Source organism: Candoia aspera, chromosome 3 (assembly GCF_035149785.1).
Source record: "Candoia aspera isolate rCanAsp1 chromosome 3, rCanAsp1.hap2, whole genome shotgun sequence".
Taxonomy (NCBI): Eukaryota; Metazoa; Chordata; class Lepidosauria; order Squamata; family Boidae; genus Candoia; species Candoia aspera.
In genome coordinates, this window is record NC_086155.1 from 48,492,305 (window position 1) to 48,516,042 (window position 23,738).

The window sequence follows — 23,738 nt, forward strand, 5'->3', positions numbered from 1 at the left end:
TTCTCACATTCCTGCTTCCTAGTTTACAAAGAGTTGGCGAAAAAGTCACTAATGACTGCTCTGTCGTGATTAGATTCTCTCTGTTACCTACCTTCTTCATCCTTCCCCAGTGTGAGACCCTCCAGTATGCTGGACTGTAATTCCCATCATGCCAGCCCTAGTAGTCGCCATGCTGGCTGAATAGAAGAGGTGTAATCCAACAGATCTGGAGGGCACCAGGTTAGATAAGGCTGTTCTCGATTAAGATTAGGAGAATTGTTCACAATATCTACATCTCATTTACAGAAAGAATTTGTCCCATGTACCTGAATAAACAGCTTAACCTGTACAACTCTAAATGCCTTGAAGCTTGACTATCTGAAGGATGCCCTGTCCTGTTATGAATTATTCAGTAAAGGCATCCAAAGATACTTCCTCTGTTTCTGAGGCTGTGTGTCAGACATGTAGAAGAAGGCCTTCTCCTACATTCCTCTCAAGCTATGAAATGTATGCCCTATGGTGCTACAATTGATCTTTACCCTCTTTGTCTTAGTTGCTCATTCTGAAGGCACATCTCTTCCACTATGGCTTTTTAATTTTATAACCAACTTGAGTATTTAAAATGAAAAGCAGAATATAAATCAATTAATATATGGTCTTGGGCCCAAAACAAGACATTTGGCTATCTGCATAGCTAGAGATGCAATACTTTACCCCAAATATAGGAATTCAATATAATATGCACACATAATAAGCCTTCTCTCTTTTTTAATCATAATTTTTATTAGAATTTTTTTAAACAGATAAAAGATAAACATAGTAAGAAGTATAGAAAACGAAATTAAGAAAAAGAGAAAAGATAAAGTGCAATAGATAAGAGAAGAAAAAGAATAAATATTTAAAGAAGCGACTTTCAATCTTCCTTACAACCGTTACAAACATACTTACTGTCACTCCTCCCCCATCAAGGTTACATCACATAGTTCACTTCTTCCCATATTCAACTCTTTTCAATCAGCAAATCCAGAAATCATTAAGTTATTTTTATCCATTTTCAGCAAAATTCCATAAAGGGTTTCCAGTCTTTTTTTTTTTATCCATTCAATTGTGTCTGATTCTTGGAGACTGCCTGGACAAGTCCCTGCAGTTTTCTTTGCAAGATTTTCTTGGCTTTGAGGCTAAGACAGGCCTAGAACTCACAGTCTCCCAGTTTCTAGTGCGGTGACTTAACCACTACATCAAACTGGCTCTCTCCAGTCTTTTAAGAAAGTACTTACTGCTTTTTCCCTGATCAGACAGGTCAATTTTACCATTTCTGCTAATTCTGTCATCTTCACAGTCCAATCCTCCATTGTGGGTCACATATATTAAACCTTCTCAAATGTATTTGCTTCTGCCCTATGCAGGTGGGAGGTATTTTTATTATGACTATCAAAATAGCAGATATGGAAAGTCACACAGTCACTTAGAATAGAAAGTAATAATGAAAACCACTGGAAACTTTTGAAATGGCTATACTGACCAGGGATTGAAGAATATTTTGCTCAGTTGTTTTGTCTCTTTTCTTAAGATTAAATCTTATTTCATAATCTTAAAAGGATTCAGGAGAGTAATGGGAAAAGCAAATAATAAGATAGACTAACTGGTTGATGAAATTTAAATCTTATATAAATGGAATATCCTTCCCAATAACCATCCATAATGTGTTTGATAATCAATGCTGAATATTAAACAATGGTTTCTATTCAATTATCTACTTTCACTAGAGGGAAATCTCTACTGCCTGCCAAATCTCTGTTGTCAATGGTGCATCAAATCCAGTACTTGATTCCACTTGCAGAAGCCACTGCGCTAGTCACCAGAATTACATTAGGTAAGCATTGAGCTAATTCTGCCAGTGCTTGCAACAAACCACTGGAAAAACATTACTACTTTGCATAGTTTTGCTGCTAACTTAACATTAAGCAAGTTTAGATCAATAATAAGGAAGTAGACTTGTCAAGTAATTTCATTCTCTATAGCCAAGTTGGTGATCACATTTGAATCTTACACAGAGGTATGCTAATAAGATTTCCTAATCCTGGAAATAATTCATACGGAAAAACTTGCTGAAGTTATTCTTTAAAGCAATATTCATAAATAGTTCCAGAATATTAGATAGTTGTGAGGGCCATGCACATGAATTTCTCTTCTGCCTGCTAAATTTTACAGTGTAAATGAAACTAAATGAGCATCCAGGCAACATGGGGGCACAAGTAGCATTAAAGCACCCCAAAAGAAATGACTTCAACCTATTTCACAAGACAGCTCTAATAAGGGCAGCTACATTAAAGGGAGCATAATTTTTTATTTCCAATAATGCCAGTCAAAAAGGCAGCATGGTTGCCCTAAAGTAGGGTGAACAGTTCTCCAGGTGTTGTTGAACTCAGCACACTCATCCAGCTTGGCCAATGATAGGAGATGTTGGAAGTTTCAGTTCATAATACAACCCATACACTTTTGGACTAAAGAGTGGTAAAGAGAACCAAAAATCAATAGCATTGTTAAGTAATAGTTTTCAACTTGGCAGGAGCTCTGATATAAACTATATCAAGTAGAAGCAAATGAGGAAAGTAAAACAACGTGCCGACGAACAACATTTACAGGATGGTGTTCTATAGAAGGCAAAGTGAAATACCTGACTTAGGGTACTATAATATAATTTGTTAGTAAATTTGATTATTATTGTAATTGTATTTGCAGATGAAGTGTAGACTGAGGTGGAAATAGGGAAAAGATTTAAGAATTAGCATCTCTAATTCATACTTGCTAACATAAAAAGAGGGAATGGGTTCCTAAGTATCATTCCTGTAGCTTGTAAGGGCATTATTTAAAACATACATACTATTTTTCCAAAGTCTTAGTCCATTGGATTGGTGTGGTGAAAGAAAAAAGATGTGGACTAAAAGTCATCCTTCTTCCTCTTCCTTTACTCACTTTCCCTTTTGTTTGTCCTGATCTCGCCCACTTTTTTACTGCAGCCCTCAGACCAAAACAAAAAGGGTTTCAGGATCCACAAACAGTGGGAAGCTGAAATATACTGTATATCTCTTTTACTAAGCTATGGGTAGTTTCAATTTCAGGTAGGTAGGTTGGTAGGTAGGTAGGTAAAACAGAAAGAACCCCCCCATCTCCCCCATTTTTAGGATAGCTAGTTGAAGACACTTTCAATTTTGACATAAACTTTCAAAACACTGATGAAAATTAAGCCTGCAGGAAGCATTACATACAATTCCAAACTACAAGGAGGGTTTTAGTTTCAGCTAGTTAATGCATCACTTTGCACATCACAGACTAACGATGATAGAAATAGTAAATACTAAAATGAATTCAACAGCAGTTAAATTACCATGGAAGTTTCTACTGACTAGTCCCAAGCCTGCTTTTTAAGTTTTACAGTAATAGGCCCTTCTCCTCTCTAAAAATTAACACTCCCAGCAACAACAGAAGCATTATGCCTGCAGACAGAGAGGCTGAATATCTCTCTTCAATAATGGTTTGTGGGTACGGGTATGTAATAGCTGGCATCTGGCAGACAGTGAGCTAAGGCAGGCAGTGACTCACTTGTTGGCCTGTTGCCACTCCACAAAACTGCTTACTAACAGCTCTAGTCTTGTAACAAAGCTCTGATAAGGCATCAGAATGGAGATGCCTTTTCAAGATGCTTCAGCAGGAATCCCATTATACCCTAATTAAAGACAAAATGCAAAAGGATAGCCTCTTTGTGGGTAGAAAACAAGCATCATATTAAGGAAGAAAGCTCTATTCAAGCATTATACCAAACAGGATTTGCAAACATATGCATGGGCATAAGGTCACACACAATACACCCACATAAGTATATAATGTGCCAAACTCACCTGTTCAGCCTCAAACCTCCTCAGACTGAGTAGGGGTTCTGAAGCGGATTTCTGTATTTGCATTCGGTTGAAAGTGAGTAGAACTCCAGCCTTCCTAAAGGTAGAGAATTCTACCCCAATCACCCAGCCAGAATTAGAAATAGGGAACGGAAGGCTGCATATGGGCAGCTCCATAGCTTTTATCCACCTTTGTATAACTTGTTTCAACATGATGCCTGAACAGGGGTCAAAGAAGTTGAAACCTGCATATGTATAATTAAAAGAAGAGCCAAGTAGCCGAGATGATTAAAACATGACTGCAACATTGACAGAATTTTGTGTGAATGTGAGACACAGGAGGAAGATAATCCACATCTCTCTTGGTGACCAGCAGGAAAATTTCTATTCATTTATCAAAGAATCAGAGCACTGCAGGTCTTCAGCTGAATGGTCTTGCTAGATGAAAGCTGGATGACATATTCCCAGACCATTTTTTAAAAGGTAAGTATTCCTCAAAGAAAATAAACACCTAGGATATAAATATGTCTTGAGGAACAGGGATGAGGAAATCAAGTGATTCAAGGAAATAACTACAATATTGAATACAAAACATCCAGGTACTCATTCTGAGCTAAATCTTATTTCAGGGGCTGACACTCCTTTCAGAGCTATGGGCCACACTTTAAAAAAAGAAATCAGTAGATGAGGGTCATGGGGAACATGGTAATGACATCATCAGAAGGGGTAAGGCTGCTATATTCAACCCTTCTCATGGGGGAAGGGAATTAAGATGGTATCTTAATAGATATACTATGTCTATTGAAAATTAGCACACCTAATTTTATTTCATTTCCCACTAAAAGGTCATTGGAAAATCACACTAACAGTATTTGGTGATTACTCACTGGGCCACAAGGTAAAAGCTGCAGGTTGCCCACTTCCCTGTTTGGGTCTTTCATCTTTGTCAAAAACACCCTAAGCAACTTTCTTTATGAACTGCTATGCAGAAACTCCATTCCACCAGACTGCAATGAAAAGATGTATAGTAAAAGACTAGCAACATTTGGCCTCTCTCTTTGAACTATTTTACATTTCCATTGGCTGGTGTAAGAATTTGGCAATATTAAGAATTAGTGTACCAGAATACTTCTACTCCTTCCTCCCTGACTGATTTTCCTTTTGAACTGCATCTTTTAGGTGATATGCCCGAGAACAGGGTTGCCTTTCTTGTCTTTGATATATAAAATTGCTCTGGGAACCTTCTTTGGCTGTATAGTAGAATCACACTGTTTTAAATTATTGTAGCACAGTAGACATATATAAATACTCATTGGGTAATTGTACAAATTTAAATCTTGCTGTATTCTCTAATCATTATAAAAAAATAAACCTGAAATCTAGTAGCTATCCCCATTTATAGTTTAAGAAAGCATCCCAATTGCTTCACTTTGCATGAGTACTACAGCTTAAGTCCTATACTAACCATGCATATTTTTGCAAAACTGGATTTTTAACTGCCACAAGTTGACCTAAAAATATTCCTAAACAGGTAGCCTCAGATGGACACCATGCTGTTAATCTAAATGAAGCCAAGATCCATGAGATATGTCTAAATCCACAGAACTCTAGGAATACTAAGAACAAAAAGAGCAGCTTTGGGGGAGATACATCAGTATTCCTGGACAAAAAGCACAATGTGTTCTTACACACTTTTCATGTTAAGGCTTCATGAAAGTTGACAAATCTCCTGTGATTAGGTCAGAAGACCATATTTATCAGTCTTGCACCAAAGTTTATTATGCCTGAATGACCTATGCAGGGCACGTTTAGATGGAACATGTCCTGCATAGGTCATGGATACTTTTGTCTTGGTATCCAGAAAATTGGTAATGTTTTAAAGAGACACTATGATACAATACAATCATAGGGTCTCTTTAAAACATTACCAATTTTCTGGATACCAAGACAAAGTAAGAGCTTAACAATAAGACAGAATGAATAAAAAGGAGTACAATGAAGACATGGGAGAGAATAAGAGAATCAACCCTAATATGACCAACTAAAAGAAAAAATCAGCTGCACAACATATATAGAGGAAGTTCTGTTTTTCCTCAAGTGAGTGAATGTAGAAGGGCTAATATTGATCTGTCTTCATTACCCATTTCACTCAAGTTCAGAGCAACAAAATACACTTTTCCACACCAGTGCCCTCTTGCCACGCAGACAGAAGAAAAGCAATTTCCTGCAGTTGCTCCAAACTTGCTACTCTTTCCCTGTACTATTCTTCTTCAGTCACAAACATGTCTTGAAATGACAAATTTACCCCTTAGTCTTCTTTCAGAAATAGACAAAATCTCAAGGAGAAAAGAGTGTTTTTTCATTGCCAGAACTTTTCAAAATGGCCATAATCTTGCAGCCAATTCACTCTCTCAAATAGAATTTAGAATGTTATTTTGAAACCACATCATTGGTTCATGGACCTTCAAATTCTATAGCCCAAATGGTTGGGAAGGAAGTATTAAAATCCAGCAGAGCATAATTGTTAGAGTGCCAAAGTAAATTGGGGATACAGATTTAAGTTCCCATTCTAAGTCATTATAAGTCAGGGGCGAGCCATCTTTTGATGGACAGGAGTTATACTTAACATTTTGGGGGTCTCAAGTTCAAGAAATAGATGAAGTCTTATTATATGTAAGGGGGAGCATGGTTTGAGACATATCTTTTTCTTCTGTTGCGATACACGTCTTAGGGCTTGTACACTAATATTTATTTGTACCCTACTAATTTTCACAAATTATGGTCAGAGAAAAAGCATATTGCAAAATGAAGCACTGGACTGTGGCACCTACCATTTATTTGGACCTAAAGATATAAGCAAGAACTTTACTTTGCAGCATCTCAATAATTTACTGGGAATAAAGGGTTTTAAAAACATGCAAAATAACAAAGAGGAGAGAATCTGGCAGACATCAAGGAAGTTATTTGTATACATTTTTAGTGCCCAGCATTATTCTTATAGATTTTATATACTGTGGTTCACTATTATTGTCCTAACAGTCAGGAATCATGCTGAGACGAGGAATAGGTCTCTAGTGTTTATTACTGCTACATAAGACAGAAAATCCTAACAAACTGAAGAAGCGTGGGAAAACCCAGACATATAAACCCCAAAAGTTAAGGCGGGTCTGATCTGTGTCTCTTTGAATGGCTGCTTAATTCCTCAGTACTACGCATGCGTTTTCCCCCTTGGATAGAGGCCCCCTCCTGCTCGCCATCAGTACTCATGACATCTATACTGAAAAGTAAAAGCATTAACACATAAAAAATTGCAATCAAAATGAGAGTTTGTACATACAGTAGGTAATTCTGAATGCAAGAAACATTCCCTTGAGGGAGGTAACCATGAACAGTCTGGTTACAAAAAATCTAGGAAGTTCACTTTTTAAATAGGGATTGGGACATTTTCATGTTGCACAGATTGCATGAAATAAATACCCTGTATTTCAGTTGGTATATACAATATCTCTTTAAACAAACAAACAAACAGAAAAAAATGAAGTAGAGTGAATACAATTGTGCAACTGCAATAAACTATTAAAATTAAGTAACTTTATACAGAAAGAACTTGGTTTCCACAATTTGTCATCACTGCATAATTTGAACTTCCAAGTGTAAAATACTGGCTTAGGGATGTGGAGTGAATTACATTAGCATCATGCTCTCATATACGTAAAATTCAGAATATGCTATGGGTCAGAGTGGAGAGATGAACTTCAGTGTTACTCCTGGAGTAAATTCAGTTATTCCTGCTCTTTCTTTTAAACAATAACTCATCTGTGATTGAATTGATAATTATTAGAACATGAAATTACCTCAGATTATCAGAATAGATATAGCAGATCCAAGATCACTGAAATTTAATTATTTCATCTTAGCCAAACTTCAGACCTTCTTACATCCACATCAAATAGGCATCATCACTTTTTCTGGAACCTGCGTGTGTAACTAGTTCAAAGGCCAAGTGGATATTGACACTTTTCTACACATTTATAATCTGAGCTAAGAAAAAAGATTAATTCATGGAGACCTCCAACTGAAATTTTGAATCAGCAGAAGATTTGCTTTTTAAATTAATTAACTGCATCTCTCTGGGAAGATATTAACTTTAAAACAGAATCATTGATAAAAATATTCAGGAGTGTAATTACTGAGCTGGAAACAGCAGAAAGTGAATGAATGAGTGCATACTTTATGTGTATGAATGTGCATGTGATATGTGTGGATCAAAAGGAAGACAACTTACATATTAAGAAATACAACAAATCAAAGAGAGAATGAAATAGCAGATGGCTAAGAATAATATTAAGAGCTCTTGGGATTTGTTCACTTGGTCAAGAGGTTGTCACTGATCTGTGTAACTAATTTTAATGTTATGTTTCAGAAATCCTGCATAAAAACAATTACAGTATCTCTGTATAGCTGTAAAACACTTTAGAAAACAATATAAATAATCCATAAAATATTTAAGATACTCTCCCTAATATCACTCAGAGCTCACACTAAAATGCAAATGAATGTGTTGAACCAAAGGTTAGAAGATGGCTGTTTGGTTTCCTTGGACTTTTTGTTTTTTAATGCTTTTGAGTTGGTTTTTGACTCCTGGCGGCTGCCTGGACTAGCCCCTGCAGTTTTCCTGGCAAGATTTCAGAAGTGGTTTACCATTGCCTCCTTCCTAGGGCTGAGAGACAGTGACTGGCCCAAGGTCACTCAGCTGGCTTCATGCCTAAGGCAGGACTAGAACTCATAGTCTTCCAGTTTCTAGACTGGTGCCTCAACCACTACATCAGACTGGTTCTTCCTTGGACTAGGTATGGATAAATCAACTTCCAGACCATTTCTATTTCACTACTGTAGTGTTCATTTGTAATCTGTACATTACATTTCAGATCCCATTTCTGTATTTAATGTGTAATATTTTTGTTAAAAATCCACATGACAATTTGTACATAAATATGTAATTGTATATGACAAATAGGCACACATATACATATTTTAGTTCAAAGTGCATGTTTTAGAAGTTTTTTATCCTAAGAAAAGTTTGAAAGCAGAGTTTTCATGAGCTAAAACTGCATTGTGAATTTTGAAAAAAAATACAGTCTGACAAACCATAATTCCTTATCACAAATTAGTTTAGATGATATGCATCAGAATTCACGAAGTTCATATCCACTGAATGTCCTCCACATTAAAGTTCCACAAGTTATTCTAATCCAAGTAACCTTTTGCAACCACAAAAAAATGCCTAAAATTAGAATTTTTCTGGATGTTGACTTACATTAATTTTGTGAACTCTAAATAAAAAAGACAGGCACTTCAGTTACCTCACTGAGATACATTATCCATACAACTATCAAAGTGAAATAGACTTATTTTTAATACTTCTGGCCCATGCAAGCCAGATATGGAGGGTTGGCCTCAGTCTGCGCTGGGGCCCCCAGACAATAAAACTGGCAGGGCAAGAGTAGTCAATGCAGACAATTTAAGCTTGACGAGTTTGTTCTGTAAGAAACTTCTCAACTTCAAACTTTGCATCAAGAGTCTAGCTACACATATAAGGTAGCTGCCATCTATATGTGGTTCCAGCCCCAGACTAATGGATCAGGGTCTGGTCCAGTCCAAAATTCTGTAGAGATCCCAAAGCCAGGCAGCAGGCAGTCAATTTTGTACAGTTTATTAAAATTCCATTACAAGGCCAAATTAAGGAGAGATGAAAGTAACGAACTGTTTGACTAAACTTCATTCTTGTAGTGGGCAAATTCTGGTATCTGTTATTATGTCATTCAGTAAGATCAACAATGCAGTTTTGGCATTTCTCAATATTCATGAATACACTGTACAATATTCATGAGTACAGTGCTACCAAGCCTGAAGGGAAAAAATTTAAACCATCACATTAGCTTTGCTTTCTTTCTTCTGCCACAACATATCCAATCAGTGTGCTTATACTTGCGCTGACTTTCACTTCAACACTAGAAAGCTCTACATTCCTTTCTAGTGTGCAGTTTGTGTGTAATACTTTCTATCCTCTTTGTAAAGGAAAACGTTATAGTGACGTTCAGAAGCTACTGGACTGGAGAAAGAGTTCTGCTTTCTTTTTAATGAGAGTTGGGAGCAAGAGTGGAAAACAATTACCAAAGCCTGGAAAGGGGGGGTGGGCAGGGGTAAAGTCTGCTTTTGTTTCTCTGACAGTCATGGGAGCATGTCTGCTTCACATGAACTTGTCTATGGCTGCAGAATTTATACTGAACGTTCAAATTCAAAATACTTTGATATTCTACAGTCGTCTTTACACATTCTATCATGAAGCCTGAATTTTAGTCTTATTCAATACATTCTACATTCACACAAACATACTTTCTATCAGTACTCCCACTGAAGAAAACTCCTGGTCAGTCTCATCCACACCATTCCACTGTTAGATAAATTTCCTTTCAAAAAAAGTCTGCTTAATCCTGTATCTTCCCTCATTTGGATCCTCCTCCAGATATACTGCTAGAGAATAAGAAGGGGAGAGAGGCTGCTGAGTTATGAGTTATGCCTGACTCATGCCTACAATTTTCACAAGTGCTTTTGCAACACAAAAAGAGGGAAGGAGGGAGGGAACATCAAGCTCTGTTAACATTGAGAAAGCTACCAAGATAGACAGAAAGGAGACTGGGAAAGGGTGGAGCAAGGGTGGTGGTAATGGAGATAGACAATGCAGAAGGACCATAAAAAACAAAGTGCAAGAGAGAAAACAGACCAGAAACGAGTGAAGGTGAAAGGGAAGATAAACAGATAATGACAGAATGAGACTAGTTTAGAAAGACAGCTACAGAATCCAGACTCACACACTTAATAAACACTAAAAAACCCAAAAGAATGAAAAGAAAACAGAAGGGGAGAAGAACAATAGGAAAAATATCAGAAAGATGGGCATGCATATTCACACAAAAATAAAAAGGAGAGACACTCACAGATTACAGGAATCTGACTTCACCCTTACTGTCTTTGTTCTTTAAAGATGTTTTCCACTCAGTGACTGCATTTCCTTCCTGAAAAAGCTTTGGAAAAAATTAACTGTTGGCTCAGGAGAAGCCCTGATGAATTATTGCTGTTAATATCAACAGTGATTTTGCCTTCTTCACTTTCGGTTAAACTCATTAATGAAACTGGTGGCCTGTCTGCTCCCCCTACAGAATGGCTACTCTTTTCAGGGCAAGCGTGATGAAGGAGAAGGAAGAAGAAAAGGAGACACAGGGAAAAAAAATTTCTAGGTGGATCTGGATTCCATCTTGTCTCACAAACTTTCTTAAGATATGGCATTTTTATGGTGTTTTCAAGACACCATCAGAAAATAAGAAAAGTCAGAAAACCCACAGCAGGGCTTCATTTGAAAATTCTTGGAATAAAGCAAAGTCACCTTACAAGTGGAGTGAGATTAGAACATGTGAGTTAAACTATTTTTCTAGAATGGCTTCTGATCTGGCTTTTCTTTGCTGGGATATGGAAAGTGGAGAAAAAAGGCCAAAGACACTAGCATTCTCTGAAAAGTGTATCTTGGCACAATGAACTGTAGTTTTGCTAATAATCATGTCCTCATCTGATCTGAACAGAAGTGTCTTCAACCACATTTTTGACATGAGTATGAAATAAATAATTCTGGGCATCAAGAAATGAGAAAAGATAACTTCTCCTGCTTTCAAAGGAACATAATGCAGATTCAGTTGTATATTTTAGAGGAGACAGCCTCTGTGAAAAATAAATAGAACCTGGTTAAGAAGGAAACAGAGCATATTCACTTGAGGACAGGGTGTACGCATGCAAAAAGAAATGAGAAACAACAGACAAGATAATCCCTTTGTTTTATTTCAGATGCATTTAAACAAAACATGAGATCAAAAAATATCATCACAGGGATTTAGCCATCTGGAGCATCTAAATAATCAGAAAACAGACTACTCCATGTCCTCTTCTATGGGATTTCTGCTATTTTCAGCAGATCTGGGAGGGAATTCAGACTGATAGAGGTAGGACCTTCAGTTCCAGGACAGCACATACTAATTACTTTCATTTGTTAATTAAACCCACATTGCTCTAATAAAGTATCCTGCTGTTTGCCAATAAATTTAATTAGCCTAAAGGGAGAGCCCCTCCACACTGCTATTTAAAATTGTCACTTTCCACTCACTTGGGCTTCCCCTCCTTTTTTCTGTTCCTCCTTTAGACCTTAATTTATGCTCATTTGGCAACTCTTTGCATATCCCAAGTCCACTACCCTTGCTGGTATGTACAATGACCTCCACATTGGCAATGTCTCTGGGGACATTTAAAGCTGAAAGGAGGGCAGTTTTACAGTTTTAAAACTGAAGAGCAGGCTTGATGCTTGAGGTGTAACTGATTCAGGGTGTAATTAGATGTTACAAAAGGCATTAAAGCTGCTACCTCTTTCTCTGTCTCTTTCACACTCTTCCTTGTAATGTCTACAAAAGTGTGATGTGATGACATCATGCTATACATTTCCCCATTCCCACCACAATCACTAGGTATCACTTGGGGGGAAGGGCAGTGCAGAACATGACAACAAGATATCCCACACAATGTTAGATGCCTTAAGTAAGAGTGGGAGACACAAAACAGCATCAGCTCTGTGACTGTGATAATATCTAGTTCCACAGTCAAAGAATGGACAGAGGAGGGAGCCTCCACACTTTCTGAATTACATAGAACCCACAACATTATTCAGCTAAAGTTTGGGACATTATTTGAAGAGGGGATGAGCTTTTCTGAAAGGAGAAATATGGTTTTCAGAAGCTTTTGTTTTAATATAGAACATTTCAGTTGGTTAGTAAAACATGTTTAGTTTATATTTTCAGCAATGTCATGGGCAAACCAATATAACATCCTAGATAGGCATAGCACTCAATTTTCTGTTGTCCAATCTCCCATATAAAATTTAGATCACATTAAATTTCAGTATTGGAAAACATTACCTAACAGCCGGTGAAACCAACAAGTTTTACAAGCCCAGTATGAGGATTCACTGTCTGTTGATTTAGTTTACAAGTAAGTAAAACATTAAAGTCTCCCTGAAGTTGCAATCAACCCCTAGTGCATCCATATTGTTTCCTAAGCAACATTACATAAGCAATTTGCTATTGCTGATTTCTGGGATGATGATGATGATGATGATGATGATTATTATTATTATTATTACTTTCCAGTGTAATTTACAGCCCTGGGACTTCCTGGTGGTCTCCCAACAAAATACTAACTAGTTTCAATCCTTCATTTTTTTGAGATTAGCCAAGGTCACCAAGTGCTGCCATCTCCCGCACTGATAATGAACAAATGATCATAATTAGTGCATGTCTTTTGGCCCACTGATGGCTGTTTGTTATCTATACGAACATATGCATATATCTGTAGTCAAGACTGTCCACTTAAAGTTCTCCTGAACAGGAGCAAGAAGATAAGAACAGAACTGGTTACTTGTAACTGTTGTTCTTTTACTGTCCTAATAGAAATATGCACATGCATAAACCACAGGTGGGACTTCCCACAAAATTCTATAGGACTAGGAATGGTGGGTTGTTTCTACTGGATTCCTAAACTGGATTCCCATTATTTCAGCCCCCTATCCAGGTAACAGACTTAACAACAAAATCTTGTGAGCTTAAAAGTGGAATGTCAGTTTATTCACAGAAATGTGCTCATGCTATCTCTTTCTCACTAAACCTTTGGAACCTTCTCTTACTGCGTATGATTAGGTTTCAGATTTTTCCCTCTGCTGTTTTTTCCTGTACTGATTCTGGGGATCATCATAAAGTACTCAGGCCACTTTGAACCATTCTGTTCCAACATTGCACTTGCTATCCAAATAATCCTTTGCCTATAACAACTTGATCACACCCTTCCAAAGATCATCAGTCCCAATGTTCAAGATAATTTTAGAACTGATCATCTAGGTCTTTAATGTCTTTTTTGTCCAAGTCTATTGTGAGCATATTCTGGTGGAACTTAAAGAACTTAAAGTTGAGATTGTGGACCTCCTAATTAAAATATGCAGCCTATCTCTACGCTCGGCCTGGGTCACTGAGGACTGGAAGGTGGCCAGCATAACTCAAATTTTTAAGAATGGCTCATGGGGAGATCCAGGAAATCATAGGCCTGTCAGTTTAATATCTGTTCTGGGGAACATAGTGGAAACTGCTATTAAAGATAAAATTACTAAACATTTGGAAACACAGGCTTTGCTCAAGGATATCCAACATGGCTTTGCTAAGGGAAGGTCCTGTCTAATCTACTATAATTTTTTGAAGATCCTAATAAAGATGTGGATAAGAGCACATGAGTAGATATCATCCACTTAGATTTTTAAAAAGCCTATGATAAAGTTAATCATCAAAGACTTCTCAGCAAACTAAACAGCCATGGAATAAAAGGGCAGGTCCTCCTGTGGATAGGCAAGCCGTTAAAAAATAGAAAACAAAGAGTAGGAGAAAACCAAATCAATTTCTTACAATGGAAGACTGTAACTAGTGGGATCCCCCAAGGTTCTGTCCTAGGACCACTGCTTTTTAACACATTTATAAATGATCTGGAATACGGTGTGACTAGTGGAATAGCCAAGTTTGCTGATGACACTAAATTGTTCAGACTAGTAAAAACAATAAGGAGTGTAAAAGCTCCAAAGTGATCTCTGCACATTAGGGGAGTGGATGTCAAAATGGCAGATGTCTTTCAATGTGAGTAAATGTAAAATGATGTACATTGGTGCCAAAAATTCAAACTACTCATATAGACTAATCGGATCAGAGCTAGCAGTGACTGATGAGGAAGAGATCATTAGTAATGGTAAATAGTTCAGTGAAGATACAGTGTGTATTCACTGTAAAAAAAGGCAAACTGCATGTTAGGAATAATAAGGAACGGTACTGAAAATAGAGATACCAATATTATTACGCCCTTATGTAAATCAATTGTGCAACTGCATCTGCAATATTGTGTGTAGTTCTGTCACTGCACCTTAAAAGTATACAGTGAAGTTAGAGAAGGCTCAGAGGAGGGCAACTAAGATGATCAAGGATCTGGAGCAGCTTTCCTATGAGGAAAAGTTGTGACATTTGGAGCTTTTTAATCTAGAAAAGAAGCAAATGAGTTGTCTCCTGGTAGAATGAGAACAGGATTTTTTTTCTTTGTACTATTTTTTTCTACTGCAGAATACCAGATCATCTGTACCTTCTGACAACTTCCATCCACATCCTAAGAAAGCTCCTGATTATTTAAAACTTTACTTTAATAGCTTGTGCTACCCAAGCTGGCCTCGTGGCTCTTACCATGAAAAATAAATGTAAGGCTACAACCAAAGAAGAAAACTTTCAGGCTTCATTTAAGGTAGTCCAGTCATTTCTAATTTCTTCCCTGATACTAAGTCTTAATGATTTAAATCATTACAGTATAATGGTACAGAAATATTTAAAAAGCACAGCAATCTAGAAAATGTCATTCTATCTCCAATGGCTGAAAAACTATTTTATAGACAAAGTGATTCTAATAATAGGTACCACAATTATTTTTACAGGCCACCAAGAAAGGCATTCAAGACTGCACACCTGATCAATGAGTGGCAATAGAAAGGGCCTACTGAGTAAGTGCCGGCTTAGAACATGAAAGACAAATTCTCAACTGCTACAAGAACTTCCATCTTGGAGAAAGCACCAGCACTTTGTCAATTTTCCTCACCTCTGTAATGAGAACAGTAGTAGTGCCCTATGCCACAAGAGCATGGCAATGAAAAGCATGCTTACAATATTAGCATGACAAGAATATTATTCAATCATTAAAGATTGACAGAATTACTAATACTTTTTTAAAGTTATACCAAGGAAGCTCAGATTTTCAGATACACATTTGAAGTAGAACTTTAAACATTTACATGTCATATTCAGTTTAACAGCAAATACCCAAATTTTTGCTGCCCCTTACCTGAACGGCTGGCTGCTTACTTTCATTGCTGCTAGGAGAAGTCAGCCCTGTTGCCTGCTGCAGAAGGAACTGCCTTGCCACCTGAAGAGCCTTGACAGAAATAAATATAGAACAAAATAAAGGGGAAAAAGTTACATTCTCTTTCCATTTTTTTCCCAAAGCAATCAACTCTGAAGTATGATAACTACTTACATGTTTAAGCTAGCAGGACAGGAAGGGTCCCTACAAGTCTGTATCATCAATAAAAGTATAGACTTAATTCAAACAGCACAATTCCTACACAGTGATGCAGTTGTGTTAGTATTCTTTTGGGTATGAAGGGAGAAGAAATGCATCTTCAGCCCTGAAATATCTCAGAGCATATTGAATGATCTGGCAATTTCAAATGCAGCATAATGAAGCTAAATGGAGGTAGACTGAGTTGGCAATCTCAGTGGGAATACCCTGGAACTCCAATAACCCTAATGAAGGACGTGGTATTACGGAAATACTGGAAAGAAATAAACTCCATGGATTTTCCTGATCTGACAGACAGGACCCCATTGATGCCTTCTTTCTCTGTACCCTATTTCCTACTCAAACCCCATTCAAAATAAATATTGGATAAAAGTTTATGATTTCAGCTGGTCTCAGAGTAAAAAGGCAATGCAATCAGACTAGAAATAGGCAATCTTAAATGAACCAATAATTTGTACTTCTCAAGTACAATCAGAAAATGGCTATCCTTTCAACTACACTGCTCTCTTTCACACTGTATACTTCTATATGTTTTCCAATGCATTGCTTACAAGAGTATATTTTTGCTACAGAATATGTATTTTAGGATAAATATTAAAATTACAACTATGAATTTATTTTTAATAATAAATGAATGTGAACATTAGATAGAATGAGCATACAATTCATCCATCTCTTCTTCAGACCACTATTATCTCAAAAAAGAACAGATTAGTTAGGTTTCAATCTTTCTCTACATGATATGGATGTTAATGTTTCCCAATATATATTCTGCATAAGCATATAATGTATGACTCAAGACCCATGTGAATATAACTACAGTTTTCCTCACTGTTATTTCTACAACTGTTTCAGTAAAAAGGGCATTGCTAAAAATGCATATAGAATCAGAAATGTGCAGCAATATGCTAGGATGGGCTATATTATATTTAGGTAAAGGTAAAGGTTTCCCTCGACGTAAAGTCCAGTCGTGTCCGACTCTAGGGGGTGGTGCTCATCTCTGTTTCTAAGCCTTGGAGCCGGCGTTGTCATAGACACTTCCGGGTCATGTGGCCAGCATGACGACTCGGAAAGCCGTTACCTTCCCGCCGAAGCGGTACAGATTATTATATACTTATGCCATTCACATGAGTGTAGCTTAGATGAGTGTAGCTTAGTATCTATATACATTGAAATATTTCTCTTTATTTCTAATATGTATAAAGTGGCTTAAAGCTATCTTTAAATAATTTTGTAGTGTAAATTGATAGCATGCAACAAGAAATGTGTTGATTACCAAAATGAAAGCAGCTTTTAACTTAGCAAGTTCTCATTAAAGCAAAGAAAACCAACTCTGGCCCTCTGTCTGATGAGAGAGCAGTTTAGAGAAGAGTCTCCATTTCTTGTGTGTAGTTATTTAGAGGGTATGTAATTATTTTGTGTTTAGGTTTCGTTTTTTTAATCTGTTCAATCGCGTCCATTCTCGGGGACTGCCTGGACAAGTCCCTGCAGTTTTCTTGGCAAGGGTTTTTGGAAATGGCTTGCCATTGCCTTTTTCCTAGGGCTGAGAGAAAGTGACTGGCCCAAGGTCATCCAGCTGGTTTTGTGCCCAAGGCAGCACTAGAATTCACAGTCTCCCGGTTTCTAGCCTGACGCCTTGTCATGTTCGCCGTTTCAATGCCTCCGAGACATCGTAACGTTTCTCATGTCATTAATTGGTTGCGTGTTTCATCTCTCATGGGAGGATGGCACCGCTTATCTCTTGGCTTCGCTTTGGAATGTTTCCCTATTATCTGTTATGTTCAAGGTTGCTTTCCCAGGCTAGCACGTCTGACGTTTGCTAGCACCTGGACCGGGCGGGGCTGCTGTAACGGGGGCGGGACACGTGTGCACTGGAGGAGTTTTAAGTTTGTATTTGGCGCGCTTTTGCTCATTCTCAGCTTTCTCTGTATTTGCCTTAAGTTCCTAAATAAATCAGATTTCATTTAGCAATCCCTTGTGAGTCTGAGTATTTGGGCTGGGCAATCATTACATAAAGCTGAGAATCTAAGATCCCAACTCCGCTGGCCCCTTTCCAGGATTGGGCAAGTGTCTAACCTTGTGAGGGAGAGCGCCGGCGATGACCGAACCCGATATCGTGATCATGGAAGAAGGGGAGCCGGACTCAACCGTGAGGCAACCCGCCCGACCGTCCCAAGTGGGAGAGCTGTCAGCCATCCTGGAAGAGGCGAGCTCGGAGTCGGACGGTGAAGTCGGGGGTATGAAAACTGCCCCGAAGACCACAGTAACCACCCCGGGTGAACTGGTCACCTGGGATGAGACCCAAGGGGATGTCTCGGTGACGGGAGGTCCGTCATGGAGGCAGAGGTACCCATTATCCCCCACAGTGGTCCAGGTGCAGCTTACGGAGGGCTCCCCCACCCCGGATCGTATCTGGGTGCTGGAGTCGAAGATGGACTCGTTGGAGACCATCCTGAAGCAGCTGAGTCTCGACGTGACTTCGTTGAGGGAGACTCGGGAGGGGTCAAGCCAATGGCATTCAACTCCCTCGTCCCACGGGCAGTCCCCGGAGCAGAGGCGGACGGCGCGGGTGCGAGAGGGAGACCAATCGGTCCAGATGGAAATTGCCCCCTCACCCGGGCGGCCAACCCCCGCCCTGGCACTGCCAGCACCCCGAGAAGCACCACCCGCCGCAGCCCCGAGGTTGGGGCGCAGCCCGTCGGGAGGCGGGATGAGAGACTTCCCTGTCAAGTTCGATGGGGATCCAACGAAACTCTTTTTCCTGACGAATGCAAAAGCATACATGGAGGAATGGGGGTCGCTTTTTCAATCGGAAAAGGCAAAGATTCTCACCGTTGCCACCAAACTGAAAGGGAGGGCGGCAGACTGGTATGTCCAGATGTGCCAGTTGGAAGCGCCCGAACTGGAGAAATTTAGCGAGTTCCTCTGGGCATTGAAGCAACACTTTGAGGATCCCCTGGCGAAAGAGAGGGCAAAGCGGGCTCTGAAAGAACTCAAGCAGGGGTCGAAATCCGTGGCTGATTACGCGCTAGAATTCAAAGCGCTGGCTGGGAAAGTAGAGGACTGGTCCCAAGCCACCATCATTGAGTTATTCAAGGATGGCCTGAACACCGAGGTGTTGCGCTGGTCCCTGGGGAGGGACGACCCTTACACCTTGTACGAGTGGATCCAGCTCGCGGGAAGAGCTGAGAACGCCCATGAGACTTTTGCACATCGAAGAGCTGCCAAAGCGGGGCGGGAGACGAAACCCAGTCGCCCATCGAGCACTGGGGGGCGGCCCGGACAACGAGCTTGGGACGAGGAGCGCAAGAAGCGGTATGCGAAGGGCCAGTGTCTGCGATGTGGTAAGGAGGGCCATCGCGTGGCGGCGTGCCCGAAGCCAAAGGGGGAAGACCGGCCAGGGAAGCCGCCGACGAAGTCCCCTTCTCTGCCCAGCAAGCAGAAAGCAGCGGTGGCGGAAACCGAGGGAGACGAGGTGATGTTCTTCGAGGATGAGGGGGAGCCCGAACTACTGCAGCCGGCGGGAAACGGCAGCCACCTGCTTTAAAGGGCGCCGCGGGGCAGGTGGTGGAAGAAGGGCGCGAGCCTTCATCGGTGAGTGGCAGTTACCGCATTCTCACAGTGAAGTTGGAATTAAGTTCCCGATCCAAGACTGTGGAAGTGTGGGCCATGATTGATTCGGGGTGTTCCAGGTGTTTGATGCACCCTGATGTGGTAGCCACTCTGGAACTACCCACATTCCTCCTGCAGCGACCCATCGCCTTTACGCAGCTGGATGGGTCCACGGCAGGGGGCAAACCGGTCACCCACTTCACAGGACGTGTGGCTTTGCAGCTGGGCAGCCACCGGGAAAATTTGTCCTTTGTTGTAGCTCCGGTGGGGGGTCCCTTGGTGGTTTTGGGGGTACCCTGGTTGGTTCAGCAGAACCCTCAAATAAACTGGGTTTACCGGACTATCACTTTTAGGGATGGCTTCTACCAAGCGCCAGACGGGAGGGGTACTCCAGGGGAGATGGTGGGGGTAGCGGCAGCTGCGACTCCGCATTGCCCGGCCCCTCCTCTGGAAGGCTTGCCACTTGAGTATCAGAGGTTTGCTGATGTGTTTGGCGAAAAGGAGGCGGATCAATTGCCCCCTCATCGGAAAACGGACTGTGCCATTGAGCTGCTGCCCAACACCCAATTGCCCAAGCCAAAGATTTATTCCATGACCCAAAAGGAACTGACTCTGTTAAGGGAGTTTGTGGACAAAAACTTGGCGCGGGGATTCATCGAGCCAGCGAATTCGCCGGTGGGGGCACCGGTCCTTTTTCGCCCTAAAAAGGATGGGACATTGAGACTCTGTACAGATTTCCGTGGGTTAAATGCCGTCTCAATTTCCAATAAATATCCCTTGCCCTTGATCAAAGACATGTTGTCACATCTGGCAAAGGGCAAAATATTCTCTAAGCTCGATTTAAGAGAAGCCTATTACCGTGTACGTATCAAGGAGGGGGATGAGTGGAAAACGGCATTCAATTGCCCGTTGGGAGCGTTTCAGTATAAGGTGTTGCCTTTTGGTTTGGCTGGGGCCCCTGGGGTGTTTATGCAATTAATCAATGAAGTACTTCATGAGCATTTATTCAAAGGGGTATTGGTGTATTTGGATGATGTATTGATTTATACTGAAACTATGGAAGAACATGTATCCCTAGTAAAACGGGTGCTGGCCAAGCTCCGGAACGCAGAATTGTATGCCAAATTGTCTAAATGTGCCTTTCACCAGACGCAAATTGACTACCTAGGGTATCGAATTTCGGATAAGGGCATTGAAATGGACCCTGCGAAGGTGCAAGCAGTTGTGGACTGGGAAAGCCCTCGCACACGCCGGCAACTTCAAAGTTTCTTGGGGTTCAGTAACTATTACAGATTATTCATAAGGGGATTTGCTGAAATTGCCCTGCCCCTAACAGAGCTGCTTCGAACCAAGGGGCTGGGGGATACTCGGAGAGTAAAAAACCCAGGAGCGCTGCTGCGCTGGATGCCTGCCTGCCAGGCGGCATTTGAGCGGCTCAAAGCAGCTTTCACCAAAGAGCCAATTCTGCAACACCCTGACCCCACTAAGCCGTTCGTGGTGCAGGCTGATGCCTCCGATTTCTCTATTGGGGCACTGTTGATGCAAGCAGACGGGGCAGGATGCCTAAAACCGTGTGCCTACCTCTCCCGCAAATTCTCAGAGACTGAGAGGCGTTGGCATGTATGGGAGAAAGAGGCTTTTGCAGTAAAAGCAGCGTTAGAGACTTGGAGGCACTTGCTAGAAGGGGCGAATCACCCTTTTGAGGTCTGGACAGACCATAAAAACCTAGAAGCCTTGAGCACCCCTCGCAAACTGAGCCCGAAACAGGTCCGTTGGGCTCAATTCTTCAATCGCTTCAATTTTCAACTGAAGTTTATTCCGGGGAAAAAGAATTTCCTAGCTGATGCGTTGTCACGACAACCTCAGGATTCCGGGGCAGCACCAGAAGTGGTAAGCACCCTGTGGACAGCGCCCCAGTTGGGCATGCAGGCGGTGACGCGGAGTCAAACGCGCATGCAACAGCCCACCCCTCCAGACACCGGGCAGCCGGCGCCGTTGTCAATTTCTTCCCCGTTGCAACAAAAGTTTCTCAAGGAATTAAAAACTGATACTTGGTTGCTTGCAAACATGAACAATGTTACTTTTGACCAGGGACTTGCTTGGAAATCCAACCGCCTCTACGTGCCTGAAAGCTTAAGGAAAGAGGTGTTACTCCGTTCACACGATGACAAGGTAGCAGGACATTTTGGGTTTGTAAAAACCTTGCACCTAGTTCGGAGGCAGTTCTGGTGGCCCACCTTGCACAAAGATGTTAAGGAATATGTTGCCTCCTGTGCTGTCTGCGCGATGTCCAAACGCAAAGTGGGTAAACCCCAGGGGCTGCTGCAACCCGTAGCTACCCCAGCTTGCCCTTGGGATGAAATCTCCATGGACTTCATTGTTGAACTACCCCCCAGCCAACGCAAGACTGTCATCTGGGTGGGCAAGGATTATTTTTCAAAACAAGCCCACTTCATCCCATGCGTGTCCATTCCTTCGGCACGACAATTGGCCCGCCTGTTTCTTGTACACGTGTACAGGTTACACGGATGTCCCTCTCGCTTAATTTCGGACAGGGGCACACAATTTACCTCGCAGTTTTGGCGGGCTTTCCTCAAACTGCTAGGCACAAAACAAGCCTTGTCCACGGCGTGGCACCCCCAGATGGATGGGGCCACGGAGGCTTTAAATTCTACTCTGGAGCAATACCTTCGGGCTTTTGTGAATTATCAACAGGACAATTGGGTGGACCTCCTCCCCTTCGCTGAAGTTGCTTACAACAATGCGGTCCACCAAAGCACAGGCCAAACCCCATTTCGCGTGGCTCAAGGCAGAGACTTCGTACCCATCCCGGATTTGCCCCAACCCCCTGCCGGATCTACCTCACCCTCTACCGGATCTACCTCACCGGGAGATTGGGCCACGCAACTGTCAGACTCATGGCCAATGATTCAAAAAGCTCTAGCTGATGCCCAATTGGATTATAAACATTTTGCTGACAGAAAACGTGCCCCTCAGCCGGACTTTCAAGTTGGTGACTTGGTTTACCTGTCCACTAAGTTTATCAAGTCATCACAGCCTTCTAAGAAGTTGGCACCTAAGTTTGTGGGTCCCTTCCCTATTCTCGCTCAGATTAACCCTGTGACTTTTAAACTTGACTTGCCGCATAACCTCAAACGCTTACACCCTGTTTTTCATTGCAGTTTGCTCAAACCGACTATTCGTTCTGATCGCTGGCATGACCAACCTCCACCTCCAACCCCCATCATGATTGATGGGCAACAACACTTTGAAGTTAAAGAAATTTTAGATTCCAGATGCCTTCGCAATACGCTGCAGTATTTAGTTCGTTGGAAGCATTTTCCCCATCCAGAATGGGTCTCGGCACCAGACGTGGCTTCTCCTATCCTCGTTGCCCGTTTTCACTCTGCTTATCCAACGAAACCGGGGCCCTGATTTTCTTTTGGGGGGGCGGTATGTCATGTTCGCCGTTTCAATGCCTCCGAGACATCGTAACGTTTCTCATGTCATTAATTGGTTGCGTGTTTCATCTCTCATGGGAGGATGGCACCGCTTATCTCTTGGCTTCGCTTTGGAATGTTTCCCTATTATCTGTTATGTTCAAGGTTGCTTTCCCAGGCTAGCACGTCTGACGTTTGCTAGCACCTGGACCGGGCGGGGCTGCTGTAACGGGGGCGGGACACGTGTGCACTGGAGGAGTTTTAAGTTTGTATTTGGCGCGCTTTTGCTCATTCTCAGCTTTCTCTGTATTTGCCTTAAGTTCCTAAATAAATCAGATTTCATTTAGCAATCCCTTGTGAGTCTGAGTATTTGGGCTGGGCAATCATTACACGCCTTAACCACTACACCAAACTGGCTCTCTAGTTATTATTTAGTGTACAGATATTTAGTATCCACAGCTATCAACAGAATCACGCAAGAAAACTCAGTTTAGATCCTAATTACCACCCCATCTCAATCTTTATGTGGTTTGGCAAGCTGAGGTCTCAAATGCGATGTTCTGGA

General features: G+C 41.1%; 1 protein-coding gene across 3 annotated transcripts in view; it reads right to left on the minus strand.

Moving 5' to 3' along the window:
* The window catches only part of FOXP4 (forkhead box P4), a 175,465-nt gene that overhangs the window by 67,990 nt on the left and 83,737 nt on the right, over positions 1-23,738 (minus strand). For all 3 annotated transcript variants that reach the window (XM_063297593.1, XM_063297594.1, XM_063297592.1), the window contains exon 3: positions 15,885-15,974. In XM_063297593.1, the coding sequence (XP_063153663.1) occupies positions 15,885-15,974 (90 nt within the window). The remainder of the gene's footprint in view (positions 1-15,884; positions 15,975-23,738) is intronic.